At 37.8% G+C, this 18,268-nt stretch overlaps 1 protein-coding gene and 1 long non-coding RNA gene across 2 annotated transcripts in view; one reads left to right on the forward strand and one right to left on the reverse strand.

Annotated features, from left to right (window-relative positions):
- The window catches only part of celf2 (cugbp, Elav-like family member 2), a 156,984-nt gene that overhangs the window by 27,389 nt on the left and 111,327 nt on the right, over positions 1-18,268 (forward strand). The window contains exon 2 of the mRNA XM_051891341.1: positions 13,475-13,510. Coding sequence (XP_051747301.1) covers positions 13,475-13,510 — 36 coding nt within the window. The remainder of the gene's footprint in view (positions 1-13,474; positions 13,511-18,268) is intronic.
- Positions 3,576-12,949, reverse strand: LOC127511045 (uncharacterized). The gene is made up of 3 exons (XR_007929824.1): positions 12,366-12,949; positions 4,093-4,243; positions 3,576-3,970 (listed from the first exon to the last, which is right to left on the reverse strand). It is a non-coding gene; the product is annotated as an uncharacterized LOC127511045 (long non-coding RNA).

Here is an 18,268-nt window from a genome sequence, read left to right on the forward strand (position 1 = left end):
GGATATTTTTCTTACAAAAACACATCGCTTTGCTTCAGAAGACCTTTATTAACCCCCTGGAGTCATATGGATTACTTTTTTTTATGGATGGATGCATTACTTTTGGCTTCAAAACGCGGCCCCCCATTCACACCATTATAAACCTTGGAGGACTAAGGACATTTTTAAATATATCTCCGATTGTGTTCGTCTGAAAGAAGATCATATACACCTAGAATGGCTTGAGGGTGAGTTAATCATGGGATAATTTTCATTTTTGGATGAACTATCCCTTTAAGTATATCTTGAATGCACTTGAAGTCACGTTGGTGTTCCAAATGCATGCAAATGTATATACATATGTATGTAATTGTGTCATAAACATGGTCTGGTGGATAGTGCACGAGTACCAAAATGTTTTCTGTTCAGGCGCCTCTAGTTTCAATCTTGCTGGGAGTATGAATCTCACACAAAAATATATCTGGGTCATATTTTTCCCCTCAAACTCTAAAGGAAAAAATAAGAAATCATATTTTGAGAGAACTCTCTACTAATACAGATTTTTTTCACATACCAGTAAGAGAGAGAAAAAATATCTGGATGTCATTATGTTATATGCCGGTTGACGATAATGCAGTGACATCATTGTGTGAACCGAACTCCCACCTATCGTAACAACTCGCTGGCGTGAAGCCGAAAACATGCGTCTGGTTCTCATAAAGACTCATAGTGTGTGTTTGTGTATGGAAGGCCTGGGTAATGTTTCGGATGGAGCCAGTTCCATGCTTGCCGACTTTTCCTTGTTCTTCGAACTCTTCTTATTTCTCTTACTTTCTCTCATCTTCCTCTTCTCGTTTGTCATTCAGCCTGCATAGTATGTAGATGAGGAGCACTGATGGATGTGTAAGACTCTGTGCTGTGTGTGTGTATCGGCAGCATAACTTTATTTTATTACAGACTTACATCAAAATCATCATTAATGATGTATATGCTCAGCCCTCCTGCAGGGAGTGTGTGTTATGTGTGTGACACATGAAAGTTTGTTTTCTTTTGCACTGGTGTCCCATTTCGGGCCGCTCTACGTGGACTATTTATCACAATCCTGGATGTTTACTTGGGCTATTACGCTCAGTGTGAGTGTGTGTGTGTATGCATGTTTTCTTGGTTGCTATGGGCCTCAGTTTGTGGATTCTCGGCAGACTTCATTAGTTAAAACAAAGCAAGATGTCCATTTTGTCTGCTCCTCCACCTTAATTGATATTGATTTGTTCGCGCCTCTCATGGGATTAAAAGTGTGTTTTGTCCCGTCGCCAGCGGTTTTTCCTTCTTCTCACCAGGGAAGTCAGTCAGTGCCTGTTTCTACGGCTTTTCTCTTCTTAAAACGCAATCCACTGTCAATCCCATCCTCATTAAAACACCATTAAAATTGTGCAGGTAGTTTATAGATGCCTGTGGCTTCTGCCAAACATAACCACACACACAAACACACACATCTACAAAAACACCAAAGCTTGCTGAGTTTTCTGCATTTAATTGGCAATACAAGGAGATTGGTTGGTAATAAATAGTAGCCATTTTATTTGTTTTGTTTTATTTTTTAACTGGAATGACTCAAAGTTGGCATGGCGCACTGCTAGCAGATGTGGTTGGTACCAAGATTCAAGCAAAAATAACTAGCTGCCTAGCTATTTGCTGTCTTCATAGGTAATTACCTTCTAAGTCAGCATGCTAATCCAAACGGAACCTCATTCAGTAGGTGACAGGTTTGAAACGCTTCCAACATTTTGATGTTAGCATGTTGCTAAGCTAACAAAACAATTCTTTGTAATAACAAGCACACACTCTAAACTGTTTTACAGTGCTTGCAAGATAGCTAAAGTGTGCTGTTTATTTTTGTTTTTACACTTAAGATATTTGAATAAAAGTTTAAAAATCTCCAATTAAAAACTAGCATTCTGAATTCTCATTATACTTCATTTGCATATTTGTTAAACAAAAGCAAGAAAGCAATTTTACAGGCCTGTGACAAACATTCAGTGCTAACTTTTTTGTCTAGAGTGCACCTATGATGCCTTAAAATCCCATCTAGGTAGAAAGCTCACTAAGTTTTGGAATAGAGCTACTGTGTGTGTGCACTTAAATCAGTGTGTGATGAGTGTGTGTGATAGAGTAGTCCTTCAGCGCATGCTGATAATACACTAGCCCGTCTGTGGTGTTAGCCGGCTTTTCATCATCATGATTGATGGCGTGCCGACCCGGATCTCGAACGGTTATGATCATATCAATTTGCCGCCAACCTCATTGACATCTCTTTACAAGCCCGTTATCTTCCATTCTTGCCATAATGACGCCTCGCAGAACGACCGCACGGCTCATCGCCCTGGTCCCTGGCGGAGTGGGCCGGGATTATGGCGTCAATATTAGGGCCAGATTAAGTGTTAATGTGAGATTAACGTATGGCACCAGTTTATTAAATGGGATTAACGCTGACATTTCACCCCAGTGGGATACCTCTGACATTCACAATCACGCTCATTTACGCACACATTCAGAGAGAGATGACAAAACCATTACCACAGCAGCCATGTGTCGCCCCATGAACCGAGACCTTTTGAAGAAGACCTTTTCTTTTTTTTTTAACTTTCATTTCTGGGAAATACACTACATATAGAACAGAGTCAAGCTGATGAGAGCATAGAAAAAAGTGTTTATGGGTAATGAACTGAATACACCCTGATCACAACATTTCCGTCCACGTTCTACAGTGTTTTGGGGTAATAGGGGGAAAAGGGGTTAAAGACGAGTGTTAACTTGAGGAAATGAGTGAAAAGTAGATTGAATTACTAAAGGAGGTGACGTGAGTAGAAAGGGCAGAAGTGCAGGGTTTTGACTAAGGTGAAGTGGGAGCCAAATAGCCTTGATTGTTGCTAATTATAAACAAGTTATTTTCTTCAATTACATGACACATCAGTCAAACTGGTTGAGTGTGTTTGCACCTGTGTTAGTGTGTGATTATGAATGTGTGTTATGGACGATGAGTGTGTGTGTGTGTGTGTGTGTGTATATATATATATATATATATATATATATATATATACGCACAGAGAGAGACAATTAAAATGGTATATCATGCCTATATATGTATGTATATATATATATATATATATATATATTACAAATGTTTATTGTTAAAAATTAACAATACTTTTTTAACTTATTCATAATTTATTTATTCATTCACTCTTATTCCAATATTCCTAGTCCGTTGACCCTAACACATTAAAACACAGCTTTACGGTATCCTTTGAAATGAGGTTAAACTGCTACTAGAGTGATTTTTGTGGTGTTTGTTGTGGACTTATAGTTTTAAAAAAATTAAGGAATAGTTCACCCATAAATAAAAATCCTGTCATCATTTATTACCCTCATCTCATCCCAAACCTGTATAATTTTATAATGAGGGTAAGTAAATTACAAGATAAGTTTAATTATCCCTTTAAAACAAGTCTTTGTCTCTTTCATTGTGACCTGAGTGTGTATTTCCCAACATAAAACACCATTCACGACACAAAATAAAGAGAACATTCAACAGAATGTAATAATACTTGATTTGTTTTTATAACAGCATGTTAGATATATGATATTACTGGTTGATAATGATTATTACCTAGAAAACCAACTCTGTCAGTTTATAAAGTCTAAGCCACTAAATGCATCCTATCACCCATGTGTCATGTTAATAAGGTGTGAGAGCAGTTTATTGAACTTGTTGCATTTAGAGGTGAAAACTGAAGCAGGGATTTAAAACGCCAGCATGACTGAATACAGACCGCTGTGGCAGTTAATGAAATCTTGGCATGTCTGTGGACCTCCTCTCCTTTCGTTCCACAGCTCTCCTGTTACACCGTACAGCTGTTCCATTTCAACAGACTCTTATTGCAGAAGTGCTTTATGGATGAATCTTTCTCTTACACTTCTCTCACGCACACACCTATAGGAAACAAAAAGATCTCTTTAATATCTAATTTGTTTCTCCTAGACAGCAATGTGTACAAATGGAGACCTTGGCTTCAAGTATATTTTATTGGGAGAAAAACAAAACGGTAATCTCACATGTGTCTTATCCTCTAGAACAAGGGTACCACATTGGGCCTGCAACATAGGAGCCACATACGGCCCATGGCAAGATGTTAAATCCTTGATTCCGGCCCACTGCATTTTGGTTTGGCCTTATAATTTTCTTGAAGGATTGGTAGACATTTGCCTAATATACATAAATACAAACAGAAATGTTCATTAGGTGACAACAACAAATAAGCTTGAATGGTGGCATTCATATAAAAAGTTTAGGTATATGCGCTAAATTGTATGCTAACTGTATAAATGCACTACTAAGTGTACATGGTTTTGAATTAGCTTTAGTTCACCTTCATTTCAATTAGCAAAAACAAATTTCAATAGTTTTAGTTAACTATAACAACACTACTTTTATGAGATACTAAGTTTATACTTAACTGAAACAACTGAGGGCTCATGAAATCTCCTGAGCAATGAAAGAGCAAGGCCTGAGCAATAAAATTTGGCGAGTTTGTATTGAATGTTAGCGTTGGAGGCTAGTGCATACATTAGAGAAGAATTAGGACAGTTAATGTAGTGCTAAAACTGTGTGATGCTAACAGCAGCTCCCCAAAGGCTTAGCTTCTTTATAACTACTCACACACGCTTCATCTAGGGCAGACGCTCGAGGCTGCTCAACTCACTGTCATTGATAGTCAGAACAAAGAGGTCAAAACAAAATGTATCACATATGGTGGCTATGTACATATGTTTTGCGTGTTTTTCCGTAGCAGCTTAAGAATTGGTATGTTATTCTGCCAGGTCATTATTTGGCAGCAACACTTTTTGGCAGGATCAGTGTTTGGCAGCGTACCAGCCTTCTGCCATCAGGTGATACACTGCTGTGTGTGTGTGTGTGTGAGCCAGAGCATCTAGAACAGCTGCTGGGGCACATCTGTCTACCAAGCAACACACTCACACAGTCCTGCACTGAATGGCGAACCCATTTCCTAGCATCCAATGCGCTGTTAGGGGCCTTTCACACAGGATGGGTTCTTGTGGGTCCGTCTGTCATATATATATTTAATTGTTGATCTGGGTAAACATGCACTAGACCGACGTCTTAGAATATTGCGACACTCCACGCTGTGTTTCCAGTGTCTTGCGCCATGACTACTGTGTATTTAAGATGCCCTGTCAACTTTCATCTCGAGACCCCTGCATGTTGTGTCTAGCTGTCTGAATGCAAGAACACAAGTCCTGTGTATACTGCCCCTCACACTACTTGAATAAACTCTTAACCCTGATTCGCTGCAGAACTTTAAAGAGAGGTGTGCTATTATTTTACAAAGCAATCCCATTTAAGATTTTCATTTGATAGGTGAAATTGACGAAAATTCCCATAGACTTACGTAGCACTAGAATATCATAAGCTACGTTCACACTGCAAGCCTTAATGCTCAATTCCGATATTTGCTCAAATCTGATTTTTTTTGTATAGCTGTTCATTGTTTTTTTTTTTAAAATGTGGCCAATATCAGATTTTCAGTGTGAACAGATGGTTCTGAACTGACCTGAATGCGCAAAAGAACGATACAAATGGGGTTGCCAGGTTTTTACCACAAAATCCACTCAATTGGTTCTCCAAAACTAGCCCAATTCTGTGGGGTATCCCGGCACAAATCGGAATTGAAAGGATCAGATTCCATGTGGTTTGTACTGTCATGGGAAAACAGATATGAGTCACATGTAGGCAGAAAAACCCCCCAAAAAAACAAAAAACAGATTTGGGCCACATTTACCTGCCTTCAAGACTTGGGGATAGGCTCTTTAGACATAAACAACCACCTAGCCGCCATCCAAAGTTCCTAGAGCACCCAAGGAACCACCCTGAACAGGGTAGCCCAATCCTGTTCCCGGAGCTCTACCGTCCTGCAAAGTTCAGCTCCAACCCTAATCTAACACACTTCAACCAGCCGAATAAGTTCCTCAGGAACACTTGATGATTACAGACAGGTGTGTTGGAACAGGGTTAAAACTGATCTCTGCAGGAAAGTAGATCTCCAGGAGCAGGATTGGGCACACTTGACCTAGAATCACCCAAGCAACCAGATGGATTACCCCAGCAATCTCATAGTAACATTAAAAAAAAAAAAAAAAAAAAAACACTCTGACAGTAGTCACAGACAGTAAACTGATTCTCCGTTCTATTTCTGACAAACTCCATGCAGTTGTGCTACTTCCTCCAACAGGACAATATTCATTTGGAACGCTCACTTTGACGTGAGTAGACACAATGTCAGAACACTCTAGCAACCACTTAGAAACACTCTAGTAGCTGAATTGTAATGCCCAAAAATAAATAAGCAAATAAATAAAAAACAGAGCAACTACCCAGAGTGCCCAAGCAACCACCCAAACAACCACCTTAAAACCCCCTGCCAACCACCTATAATACACTAGCATTGTGACTGTGACTTTTGCATGGGCAAGCACCTTTAATTTAAATGTCATAATCATAATTAGTTTGGTGTGTGGGTCTGTTCTCTGTCTGTCTGTCTCTCTCTCTCTCTAGAGAGATGAATTGATATTATAGCCAGTTTCTCATTAGCCATGTGTCCTGGGACAGTTTGACTTTATGTATGCCAGTCTCATAAACCAGTTAAAACGACTGTAGCCACACTACACTACTAGTGTGTGTGTGTGTGTGTGTGTGTGTGTGTGTGTGTTCTTTCTCTTACAGTTCTTTATAAGGTGTAAGTCTTCATTTATAAGTGGTACACATACTACGTTTATGTTTATGGATTTTTTAGCAACAGACTTTAATAGCTCATAATGCCTCATAAACTGAGATCTGTGAGGGCTTGTGGGTAATGGAGCTTATGAGAAAGGGAGGGTGCGGTTGATTGATGAATGGTGTTGTCTAATCTGTTGCTTAAGGTTATGTAACCCGCTATATAACTCCGATGCGTGTTAGATTGATAGGGTCTAGGCATAGAACAGTAAATTTACCCTTTGAGCAATTCTTGTCAAATGAAGCCTGGCATTGAACTTCCTAGACAAGTTTGTTGTCTGTCCCCCTTTCTCTCTCTTTTTCTTGCACACTCTCAGACAAACAAATAAAATGTGGCAGAGGAGAAGGAAAGGGGTCTAGTCACTTGGCAGTGATCGAAGGTGCTGTCTACATATTCAGAACAACGAAACAGTCATCATGTTACACCAAAACCTTCATAGCGGCTGATGATACTGTAGATTTATTTTGTCTGTTTCACAGTTATTACCAGAAATATGTGTAAGTTCCTGTTTTCACCTCTCAAATTGGACCTGTTCCAATCATTTCCAGCAATGACAAGCAATTCTAAGAGCTGCTAATGTCAGAAGCCACAGTGATAGAAAAGGTATTAAAAGATCTCAGTGTTGTTTGAATAGCTGTATGCAACATCTCCTTGTGTTTCGAGTATGAAATATTGAGAATTTTGACAGAGTTTAAATCCTGTCAGAAGAGATGAGGGTGTCACGGGTCAGTGACTTCCTTCCTCACAAAAGGGTTAAACGAGTCTCTCTTAAGTGCCAGTCACCCAGAAAGAGTATCAGCTTCGGTCTACCTAACTCAAATCGAACAGACATAGCAACCTGAGGCTTGACTGACCACAAAACTATCCAGAAGAGTGTTTAAGCAGTCTTAACATTCACAAACAAGATGTGCAGGTACGTTCAGTTTGTTCCAATACAAGATGCCGCGTTCGTTTACTTCACGAAAGAGATGTCCCAGTTCATTCAGTTCGTCCACTAACCATAAACCTTGGTTGTTCATTTAGTTCACAAACGAAGATGTCCATAGTTTGATCAGTTCGTTCAACACATTATATTAAAAGAACATTGACCATCCGTTCACCAAGCCAATGAAATGCTCCTTCACAATCTGCTCTTAAATGGTCTTTGCAGACTTCGGTGAATAAAAAAAAAAATGAGTCAGTCCATGGAAGTGAACGAGATTTGTTCATGTTACAGATTCGTTTAAAAATGATGATTCGTTCACAAATGAAACACCACTGCAAGCAGTCTGCAAAGTGTCCTATCATGGGTGGGACATTTTATTTATTTATTTATTTATTTATTTATTTATATATATATATATATTTTTTTTTTAAAAGGCTGTACATTAAAGGATTAGTTCACTTTAAAATGAAAATTACCCCAAGCTTTACTCACCCTCAAGCCATCCTAGGTGTATATGACTTTCTTCATTTTGATGAACACAATCTGAGTTACATTAATAAATATCCTGATGCGTCCAAGCTTTATAATGGTAGTGAACGGGACCAACGAGTATGAAGCTCAAGAAAGTTGACAGCCTTACGTATTTAACTTAGGAAGAAAGTGTAACGCCTCTCGCAGTTCAAAACGTTTACGCTACATCCTACGCCTTCCGTATTCAACTTACGAAAAAAACTTAACTGACGCAACATCAGTTGTAAGTTGAATATGGAAGGCGGTCTGGCAGAAGCTAGATATTTTACTTCATAACTTGTTAAATATGGATATTTTTCTTACATAAACTCATCGCTTCACTTCAGAAGGCCTTTATTAACCCCCCCGGAGCCGTGTGGAGTACATTTATAATTGATGGATGCACTTTCTTCAACTTCATACTCGTTAGTCCCGTTCACTGCCATTATAAAGCTTGGATGCATCCGGATATTTATTAATATATCTCAGATTGTGTTCATCAGAAAGAAGAAAGTCATATACACCTAGGATGGCTTGAGGGTGAGTAAATCTTGGGGTAATTTTCATTTTAAAGTGAACTAATCCTTTAAAGCGAAGCAATAGTTTTTAGTTGCACATAATTTGGACTTGGTGTAACATCTCACATCCTTTAAACACATACTTTACTTCTTCTTTTTTGTGTCCTAAACAGTATCTTTTTCTCGATCATGGAAATGTGTGTTTTGGTGGTTTGGTGGTTTCTATTTTCCTTGCATTATGCTGGGTAGCCCCACCCACTGGCAAATCTCATTGGTCCAAAATTCTTCTCCACATAATTGTGTTTTAAACATCCATATTCTATTAGGCTGTGACTGTGTCCTGTCACACAGCATTAAAGTGATGATTGATATATAAATAAATATAAATAAATAAATAATTTAAAACCCCTCCTATTCCAGCAAGGACCGAGTTTAGTAACTGCTGTCAGCTCTAGTCTAGTCTGGAGTACTTTAAAACACTCCACCTGTCTAAGCTAGTGCATTATCACTCAAAAACATGATGAATTTCTCAAGCAAGCAAAACACATACTGCAAAATACACTCTGCTGCACAAGGGCTTTGATAAGAGAGAGGATGTGAGTGTGTTTGTGCGAGAGACAGATAGATAGAAGGAGAAGTAAAGCGCGGAATGAGTAAAAGAGACGCCGGCACACAGATGGTGGGCTGTTGGAGAAAAAGAGATAATGATTACAGATGAGAGGAGATGGAAACAGGCACAGTTAGAAAGAAAGAATGATGGATAGAGACAGGGAAGGAGGGGAGATGTTTCATTTCCATCTACCACCCTCCATTTTTTTTAATAAGGTAATTTTCTGTTGAAATCTAGCGGCATATTAAAGGAGCAAAGTGTTTTCAGACATTTTAGCTACCAAATTGTAAGGTTTATAGATTTATTTATTTATTTATTTAAGAAGTTCTGCTTGGACCTCCTCATTTCAGCTGCACATTGCAACAAAATTTTTATGAGCATATATATATATATATATATATATATATATATATATATATATTTTTTTTTTTTTTTTTTTTTTTTTTTTTTCTAGTTAGAAGTTCAGTTACAAAACCTACACTGTAAAAAATCAAAAGTTCAGAAAACTTAAAAGTTTAAGGCAACCAGAATTGATTTTGGATAATTTTTAAACAAAAAAAGTTACAGACAGCAGCTTTAAAGCAACCAGCTGGAGGAGATTTTTCAGTTTTCTCAACTTGTTGTTATATAACAATTTGAATTTAAAACAAGTTGAGAAAACTCAAAAATCTCCTCCAGCTGGTTGCTTTAAAGCTGCTTTCAGTAACTTTTTTTGGTTAAAAATAATCCAAAATCAATTTTTAAGCAAGTACATAACCAGCCAGTGTTCAAAACTCTCTCCTTACCTTAGCCCGATTCACAACGGTAAGCTTGTAATAATTTTTTTATAATAAAATCGGTACTGGTGGGTTTCTGCAGGAAATTTGAGCATGCAAACATTAGATTCATCCGCGCTGAGGAGCCGTGCCGATGCACAACCCACGTAAAGATGGTAATTCCGCAAATAACTGCAATTGCAGGTTTCAAACAGAGATGGCGACAGAGGCAAAATCTACGGACTGCAGCTTTAAACTTTTAAGTTTTCTCAACTTAATTTTTCATAGTGTAGTGAACTACCTAACTAGACAGCATTTTAAGGCATCATAGGCAAATTTTCCACATGAAAGCTGTTCCAAAATGTAAGCAGCAACATTACATTGCTTTATAAGATACATCATCTAAAGGCAGCATTGCATGTCTTCTAGAATATTCTATGACAAACTCAATGCCAAATATATGTAAATATTTCATTCAATAGAGAAAAATGCCCATTAATCTAATTAAATTAAACTAATTAAATTGTATGTTATATTTTTTAATGATTATTTTAACACTGTTAACCTAGCAACATTCTAAAAAAAAAAAAAAACATTGTTAGAGCGCCTTAAACCTGTTAAGACCAGCAAACTAGCTTAGGCAGACATTTTGGGGTTTTTATGTACTGTATGTAAGTTTGTGTGTGCACAATACTATGTTACCACTTCTGTTGGTGCTGTATGCAGTATGATCATGATCAGCCTTGGTGCTCTGGTGGGTGATGTGGGTTTGAGTCTAGCCTGCAACATGCTCTGATCACATTTTTGTGGCTCTCCCCTGTTACTCTGCCCCAAAAATATCAGTTAAGAGTGGAACAGGAGCGTTCAAATATATATTCTGTGTTTTCTTAACCCCAATTTCTCACCACCGTTTATGTATTGGAGGGGGAGAAAGAAGATGAAAATGTTTGTGTGTGCAAACACATCTGGGTTAAGGCCTTGCATAATTCATCCCAGTCAGGCTCAATGCGAAGGTATATACGGCAGAAACCTTGGACAGACCTCTCGCTGTGTGGCTCTTTGAAATGGAAAGTAACCTCCAGCCCACCTTTGCTCTGATCACCAGAGCCGGCATATGCTATCCCTTTGCATCCCTCTCATTTGGGCCGGAATAAAGGAATAATTCACCATTAATAAGTGCATAGCTGCCGTCCTGTTATTCGACAGCGCTGACGGCAGCTGTTATCAAACAGCGCCCGTTTCACCGGAAGCTTTCAGAATCATGACCACACACCTCCTCCCTGTTGTCCACAGGGGACCAATTTATTAACATGCGGTGGGAAGCACTGTCTCTTTCTTCATACACACACATATACACAACAGGAGCTCAGCGTTTGGGGGAATGGAGGGATATGAAGAAAAAAAGCATAAAAAAGAAAAGAAAAACAATTTGGAGTGGGCTGTTTGGTGCTAACAAGAGCGGGGAGCTCATTTTGATTACCTGAGCTCGGGTGCCATGTTGAATGAGGGCCAAGATTAGCCGTGGTGAATTGGCTGCAATTGATTTGCTCTTTGAATGCAGCATTCTGCCTTTTCACGCCAGTTTTGAAATGGTACTGGATGTTTTTTTCCTCGTAAAGGCAATTGTAAAGGTCGCACAAAGTGATTGCTGGTTTTTATTTCAGTTGATTTGTTCCCAGAAACAGAAAATAATGCATGTTGCCACAAACACATACATGGATGAATCTCATATTTTACCGTAAAATCGAAAGCAAAAAAACAAGACGCTATATTTTTTTTTTTTTGTCTGTTTTGTTGTTGTTTTGCATTGTGACATCATTTACATGTCAATTTGATCGATTTACTTTCATTCATGCAATATGTCTTTAGTTATTTGACATTCATGAAGTTTTATGCCATTTACCCATCACATTTAGAATTGTACTGTACTCATGTCTTATATTTTGAGGGAATTAAAAAAAAGTGCTTCAGTATTACACTTAGTTTACAGTGCAAATCTATTTGCCTCAGTCAGCATAATGTGTAAATTATGATTCATACAGGAACCGGTTGCTAATGAAGTGCTATATTAGCCATTTGTAATTGTCAGCGGGGATGAATTTGAGTTTTTGTGTGTGTGTGTGTGTGTGTGTGTGTGTGTGTGTGTGTGTGTGTGTGTGTGTGTGTGTGTGAAATATGTCAAGAGAAGAAGAGGTGCTCACAGTGTAGCATTCTTACCCTTTCTCTCTTTCTGTCCATTTTTTCTTCTCCACTTCTCTTGGGCTCAGTGGCTTGTGACGCTCCATATGTCCGTCTGCTTCTCCTCAGAGAGAGAGAGAGAGAGCGAGAGACATTAATACAGGCACCCTTCGCCTCAAACATTCAGCACTCATGTTTTCCCAAAAGCCGAACGCTCTGAAATGACAGGAGAATGGAGAGATGGGAAAGAGAGAGAGGGTGTGGATGATTGGACGGGTGAGAGAAAGACGGAGAGAGGGGGGTGTAGTGTGTGTGTGTGTGTGTGTGTGTGTATGTGTGTGTGTGTGATGTAGACAGCAGTGAAGTGAATGTTATCTTACAGATGTTGAATGCACCTGCAGCTAAAGCCATGCATGAGAGCTCCCTGCAGAAATAAACACATACACTTGAGTACTATCATACACACATACACACACACACACACACACACACACACACACACACACACACACACACACACACCTCGTTACAGCTGTATTATGACAAAAAAGCAAATGCAGAAGCACATACACACTCATACCTATACATATCTGATAAAAACGAATGATGTTATTACAATTACCTTGTTGTATCGAGGATAAGTCCTTTAAATAATATCAACACAGAATGTTTTATTCATAAATTTTATTTATTTGTTTGTTCATTCATTTATTGATTGATTGATTGATTGATTGATTTTAAATATTAATATTTAATCATTCATGTATTTATTTTATTTTAAATATTTTAAATATAAAATGTTTTTAATTAAATATTAATTATTAATTTAAATATAATGATGAATAGCTTTAATAACCCATTTAGTCTTTAGAAATAACATTTTAATAGAATTATCTTTGTTCATAGTTTAAGTATTGTTATTGGTATCACAACAAAATTTGCCCTGATTTTAGCATCAGTATTGCTAAAGCTCAAACATTAGAGCATGGAACTAAAATCACCTTCGATCATGGGTTTGATTCGCAGGGAATGCATGAATTGTTAAAATGCAATGTATGTACATTTGCTCATTGCTTACCAAAATAGTTATGTATTTGACTTTCACTGAGCTAATGAATTCATTTTTTTTTTTTTTTTTCCTCTCACAGGCAGGACGCAAGTGATCTGACTGGAACTATACAGAGGTAAGACTGTCTCTTTTTCTCTGTCAATTATTTTTAATCAGTTCTTGCTGTTCAATAGTGTGTTGACTGCTATATTGATGTGATGTTTTTTTTTTCTTTCTTTTTTTCTGTTTTTTACACACACAAAGCAAAAACACTATCCTGTCACTCTATTTTTTAACTGAGACCTTGAGTTAATCGCTGGATTGCATATCCAACAAACACAACACTCATGCATTATATACTTTCATGACCTTTTCCATGTATTGTCTTAATAATGTTTAATATAACCTCACCACATAATAACAGAAAATGGTCTGTTCTAGTGAGCTGCCTGCCTAGACAGTATTTTAAGGCATCTTAGGTGTACTTCTGACTTCCCCTCCAACAGGTTGACATAAAAAATATGTATCCTTCATAAAGAAGGCAATCCCAGAATGCACTGCAGTGAGCTCAGTGGAAAAATTCTCCCAAGATGGCGGACGAGCTCAGAGAAATGTTGTTCCATACAAAAAAAAAAAGTATCATTAAGGCTAAATCTAATTAAAAATGGGCATTTGTATATGTTATGAGTTTTAATGCTTATAGAGTCTCATGCTGTTAGCTTAGCAACATGCTAACTTGCATTTTATTGCTGCCTACCTAGACTGCTTGAATTCAAGTCATTTATGGGGATCCATTTCAGGAAATATGCTGCCTTTTTATCCAAGATGGTGGACAAATCCATAGAGTTGTCTACGTTGAATCTATTCATATTTTATACAATAGCAAACAGTTACAAAAGGCTAATCTAATTATAAATAATCAGTTTTACCCAATATTTGCATTTGCTACATAGAGTTAGGCTAACTAAAGTTTTGTGTTTTTAGCTTAGCAACATGCTAACGTCAAACTCCATTGGAAATAATTGGGAGTGGAGTCTCCTGAGGCGCTCTTCTTTTTATGGGGCAGCCTATGTAGTCTGTTCTAAATCAATAATTTATGCGGTTCCATTTCAGTTAGTATGCCCTCTTAGAAGGTAGCTGCCTATGTAGGCAGTAGGGTTTCAGAACAGAGCTAATGACAAGCTCAAACAGCATTCCAGTACGATTCAAGGCCTGATACGTCTGAAGCCAGTGTCCAATATAAGGACAGCAGCAGGAGAGTATGGTGGGATTTTTGGAAAGAAGAAAGAGGAAGCTCACGGTGTGCCAATTTTAACATAGTTTTTCTGAATTTTTGATTACGAGTGGAGAGCAAGATGACAGGGATAGAGAGAGAGAAATATAAGGTGTTCACAGAGTCAAGGGTGCAGAGTTGAGGCTGGTAAAGATCTGTGACTGAGGGCCATTAAACCCAGCCCCACGGCTATGAGACGACATGTCGAAAGAGCGAGAGAGAGCTGCTGAGAGTTTTTTGATAAACTGCTGATCCTGAAATAGCTACACCTATTTTTCATCGGGAATTCTGTTAAGAATAAATTGTCACGTCTCATCTGGAGAGGAGCTTTCTTCCTCAGGGCGGCACACAGAAACTCAAAGCCGGTGCCGGAGTTCGCCACCCTCTCTGTCGTTACGCCGATGCACTGTGGGTTACCGCCGGCAACTGGTTGATTGACAGACAGCCTGTGAGTTTTCAAGGGCACGCGCAAAAAGGAAAAAATATGTCACCCTGGGAAAATGTTGTGGACGTTACAGTACAATGAGTGAATATGACATGACAAAATACTAAATTTAAAGGACATTTTTTCTCAAAACTCAACAACTGACTAAAAAGTAAATGTACATATATATCCTTCATAGCACTGTTTCCATTTGTTTCAAGTTAACATGACACCGACTACCTCGACTCCATTGGCAAACCAACCTCACTTATCAATTACAGCCCTCTCATGGCTCCAAGGACACTGTTTGTGTTTTCCAAAAAGGAGATAATTAACATTTAACATTTTTTTTTTGTTGTTGTTGTTTTTGGGAAACCCTATTTTATGTTTCACCATCCAAAATCTGTTTTCCAGGAACATGATGATGTAATGGGCATCATGTGTTTTTCATGTGTGCATATGGGTTTAATTTGCCAAATATTGAGATTGAATCCCCCAACTTCTCTCTTGTGCACCACACCCAGAATTATCTCAGCATTCATCGGTTTGCCAAAAGTCGTGTGTGTGTCTGCATTCTTGAGTTTACAGCAATTTTCATGAGACTTTATATGCAGATGAAGTGAAAAGAACACGCTGAAATTCACAAGAATAACAAAACACTCCTGGAGCGTGAGGAAATGAACTAGTGATACAGAGAAGAGGAAATGACAGGAAATAGAGGAAAGGGGAATGTTATTAGTGTATTAGTAAGTAAGTACTTTTGTTTGTGTGTAAATGTAAGTGTACAGAAACATGCTTTATTAAAGTATGCTAATGCAGATGCGAAGGCTTGGGCACATTCATTCTCACATTACTGTAGTGGTAACAGACTTCAGAATTTAAACAGCAGTTGACCTGAAAGAGCAAACTTACAATAGATACATATATGCTAATGGGAGCTCTAGTACCCCTTGTGGTAACGCTGAGAATGCAATACTTTCCTGCGATGGGTATAGTGGTCTAAACACATGCAATCGAACTTGCGTAACTAGAAATGTTTGTGAGTATGTTGCGGGCCTAAAGGGAAAATTCCTCCCAGGGGAAAATTTTACTGTGCAGACTTTTAAGAACAAGGTGCTATCCATAATAAGCCTAATTTACATAATGTGTGTGTGTGTGTGTGTGTTGGGGGGGGGGGTGTATGGGGGGGGGACTTAAATTCCCATTGTGCAGCACAATGCTAGTCTCAGGAGACTTGAGGTACTCTCCACTTGTTCCCCATTAAACTAATTGCTCAATGATAATTTTAAAACGAATCTCTTATTTTTTCTCTTGAATTTTTAAAAAAACATTATTATATTATATTATATTATATTATATTATATTATATTATATTATGTTATTATGGATTACAACTTTTAATTGAAAGTATACACGAATATGCGTCTCACTGTTTTTCAGCGTCTTACGCCATGAGCGCCATGATTTTAAGTTAAAAGAACATCAAAACTGAAAAATGCGCATTGACACCTTCGAAATCTCTTCTAATATATTGTGTTCCATCTCTTTTTTGAAAGCAAGAAGATGTTCTATGTGAATAACTTAAATTTCTCTGATCATATCAATGGCTCCAGTGGTAAGAATATTCTGAATATTATGAAATGGCTCAGGTTGTTTAAATGCATTTTTTATTACATTATTTTTTGTTATAAATTAACCACGCTAAATTACCTATATATTCATATAAATAATTTTTTTTTTTTTTTTTTTTTAATAATTTTGTAATAGGTTTAGCCTTATATTTTCAAAGTAGTGATCCACTCATGTTTATTATATTATATATTAAAATCTATTAAAATATTAAAATTTAAATTGTTAATATATTTAAACACAAAATATAGAAAACAAAATATAATGCTTTATATTTGGATATATTTGAAGCATGTCATTTGTTGAATAAAGCTGAATGTTGAATAAAGAAAATAAAGTCGAATTCTCTTTACAATAAGATCTTCATAAGGGAAAAAAAGTTACAACCTGAAAGTTAAGTATGTTTGGGGCTATGGTGTCTCTGAACAGAAGAACAAGAGGGTTAACGAGATCTCCTATGTGATTTTTCTTTCCTATGGGCTACCATCTGAAATACAGTTGTCAACTTAGATGCAGAGATACTCTAATCTGTCTTTTTATCTTTTTCTTTCAACATCCATCGCATAACAAAGAGAAAAGGAAGTGAAAGAAAGGGTGGCATAAAAGAATGTGTGACTGTGTAATTAGCTCCTGTGTGCAATCACTGATTCCCTCATGCTGAATGACTGACTGCCTCTTAGCTAGCTGCATCAAAACCATTTCTTTTCTTTTTTCACTCCCTTTTTTTCCGGTACCGGGGGTCTTAACAGCAGTGGGGGGGCCGAGAGGAAGGGGGGGGCGGAATCGGTTGTCAGCTAATTGCATCTCTCCGTGGCGATTATGTTCTCATAGAGAAAACAACCGATAATTATGGGAGCCGGGATGGCAGCACAAGAGAGCGGTTACCGAACCGTCATGGCGGCCGTGTGGGACCCGGCCTCATTATCACCACAGAGACTGACCCGCCCCCTTCACCCCAGCAACCGCTCTAATTACCATCCAAGCAGACCTGTCAATCAACACTATTTATAATCCAACTCTGAGAGAGGAAGAGAAAAAGAGGGAGAGAAAGAAACATGAAAAAAAAAGTCCCTGGGTATCGCATGTATAAACCTTCAAGGTTTATTACAAGTATTCAGGTTTGTCCCTTGTGTGGATTGATGTATTTTGTAAATCTGAATGGGCCTGCTTTTTCTTTTGTCCTCTGTTTTTCTGTAGATTGATTATTAGGCCTTTCATCTAAGAACCTTTTAAAACGATCATATTGTAGCGGATCACTGAAAAGACTTTAGTCAGGCTAGATGCCATATTTAATTTGACGTTTATGAAAATAGATAGACGTACTGTTCGTTCAATATGTCATTCTGTTGTTTACCTTGGTATCGATCGTTCTGCTGACAAAACATTGCAAATATGTCTTTCCAAAAAATTCAAGTGGACCAAAAACCTTTTACACAAACCAAAAACACATTACCAGAGTAAAACTTATTGAATGGATTGTGCATCTATTCCTCAGTCTTTTTCATTTGTGTCACCCTGATGGCACACACTCATATTCTATGTGTTTTCTTTTTGCACATCTGTAATAC

Source organism: Ctenopharyngodon idella, chromosome 4 (assembly GCF_019924925.1).
Source record: "Ctenopharyngodon idella isolate HZGC_01 chromosome 4, HZGC01, whole genome shotgun sequence".
Classification (NCBI taxonomy): Eukaryota; Metazoa; Chordata; class Actinopteri; order Cypriniformes; family Xenocyprididae; genus Ctenopharyngodon; species Ctenopharyngodon idella.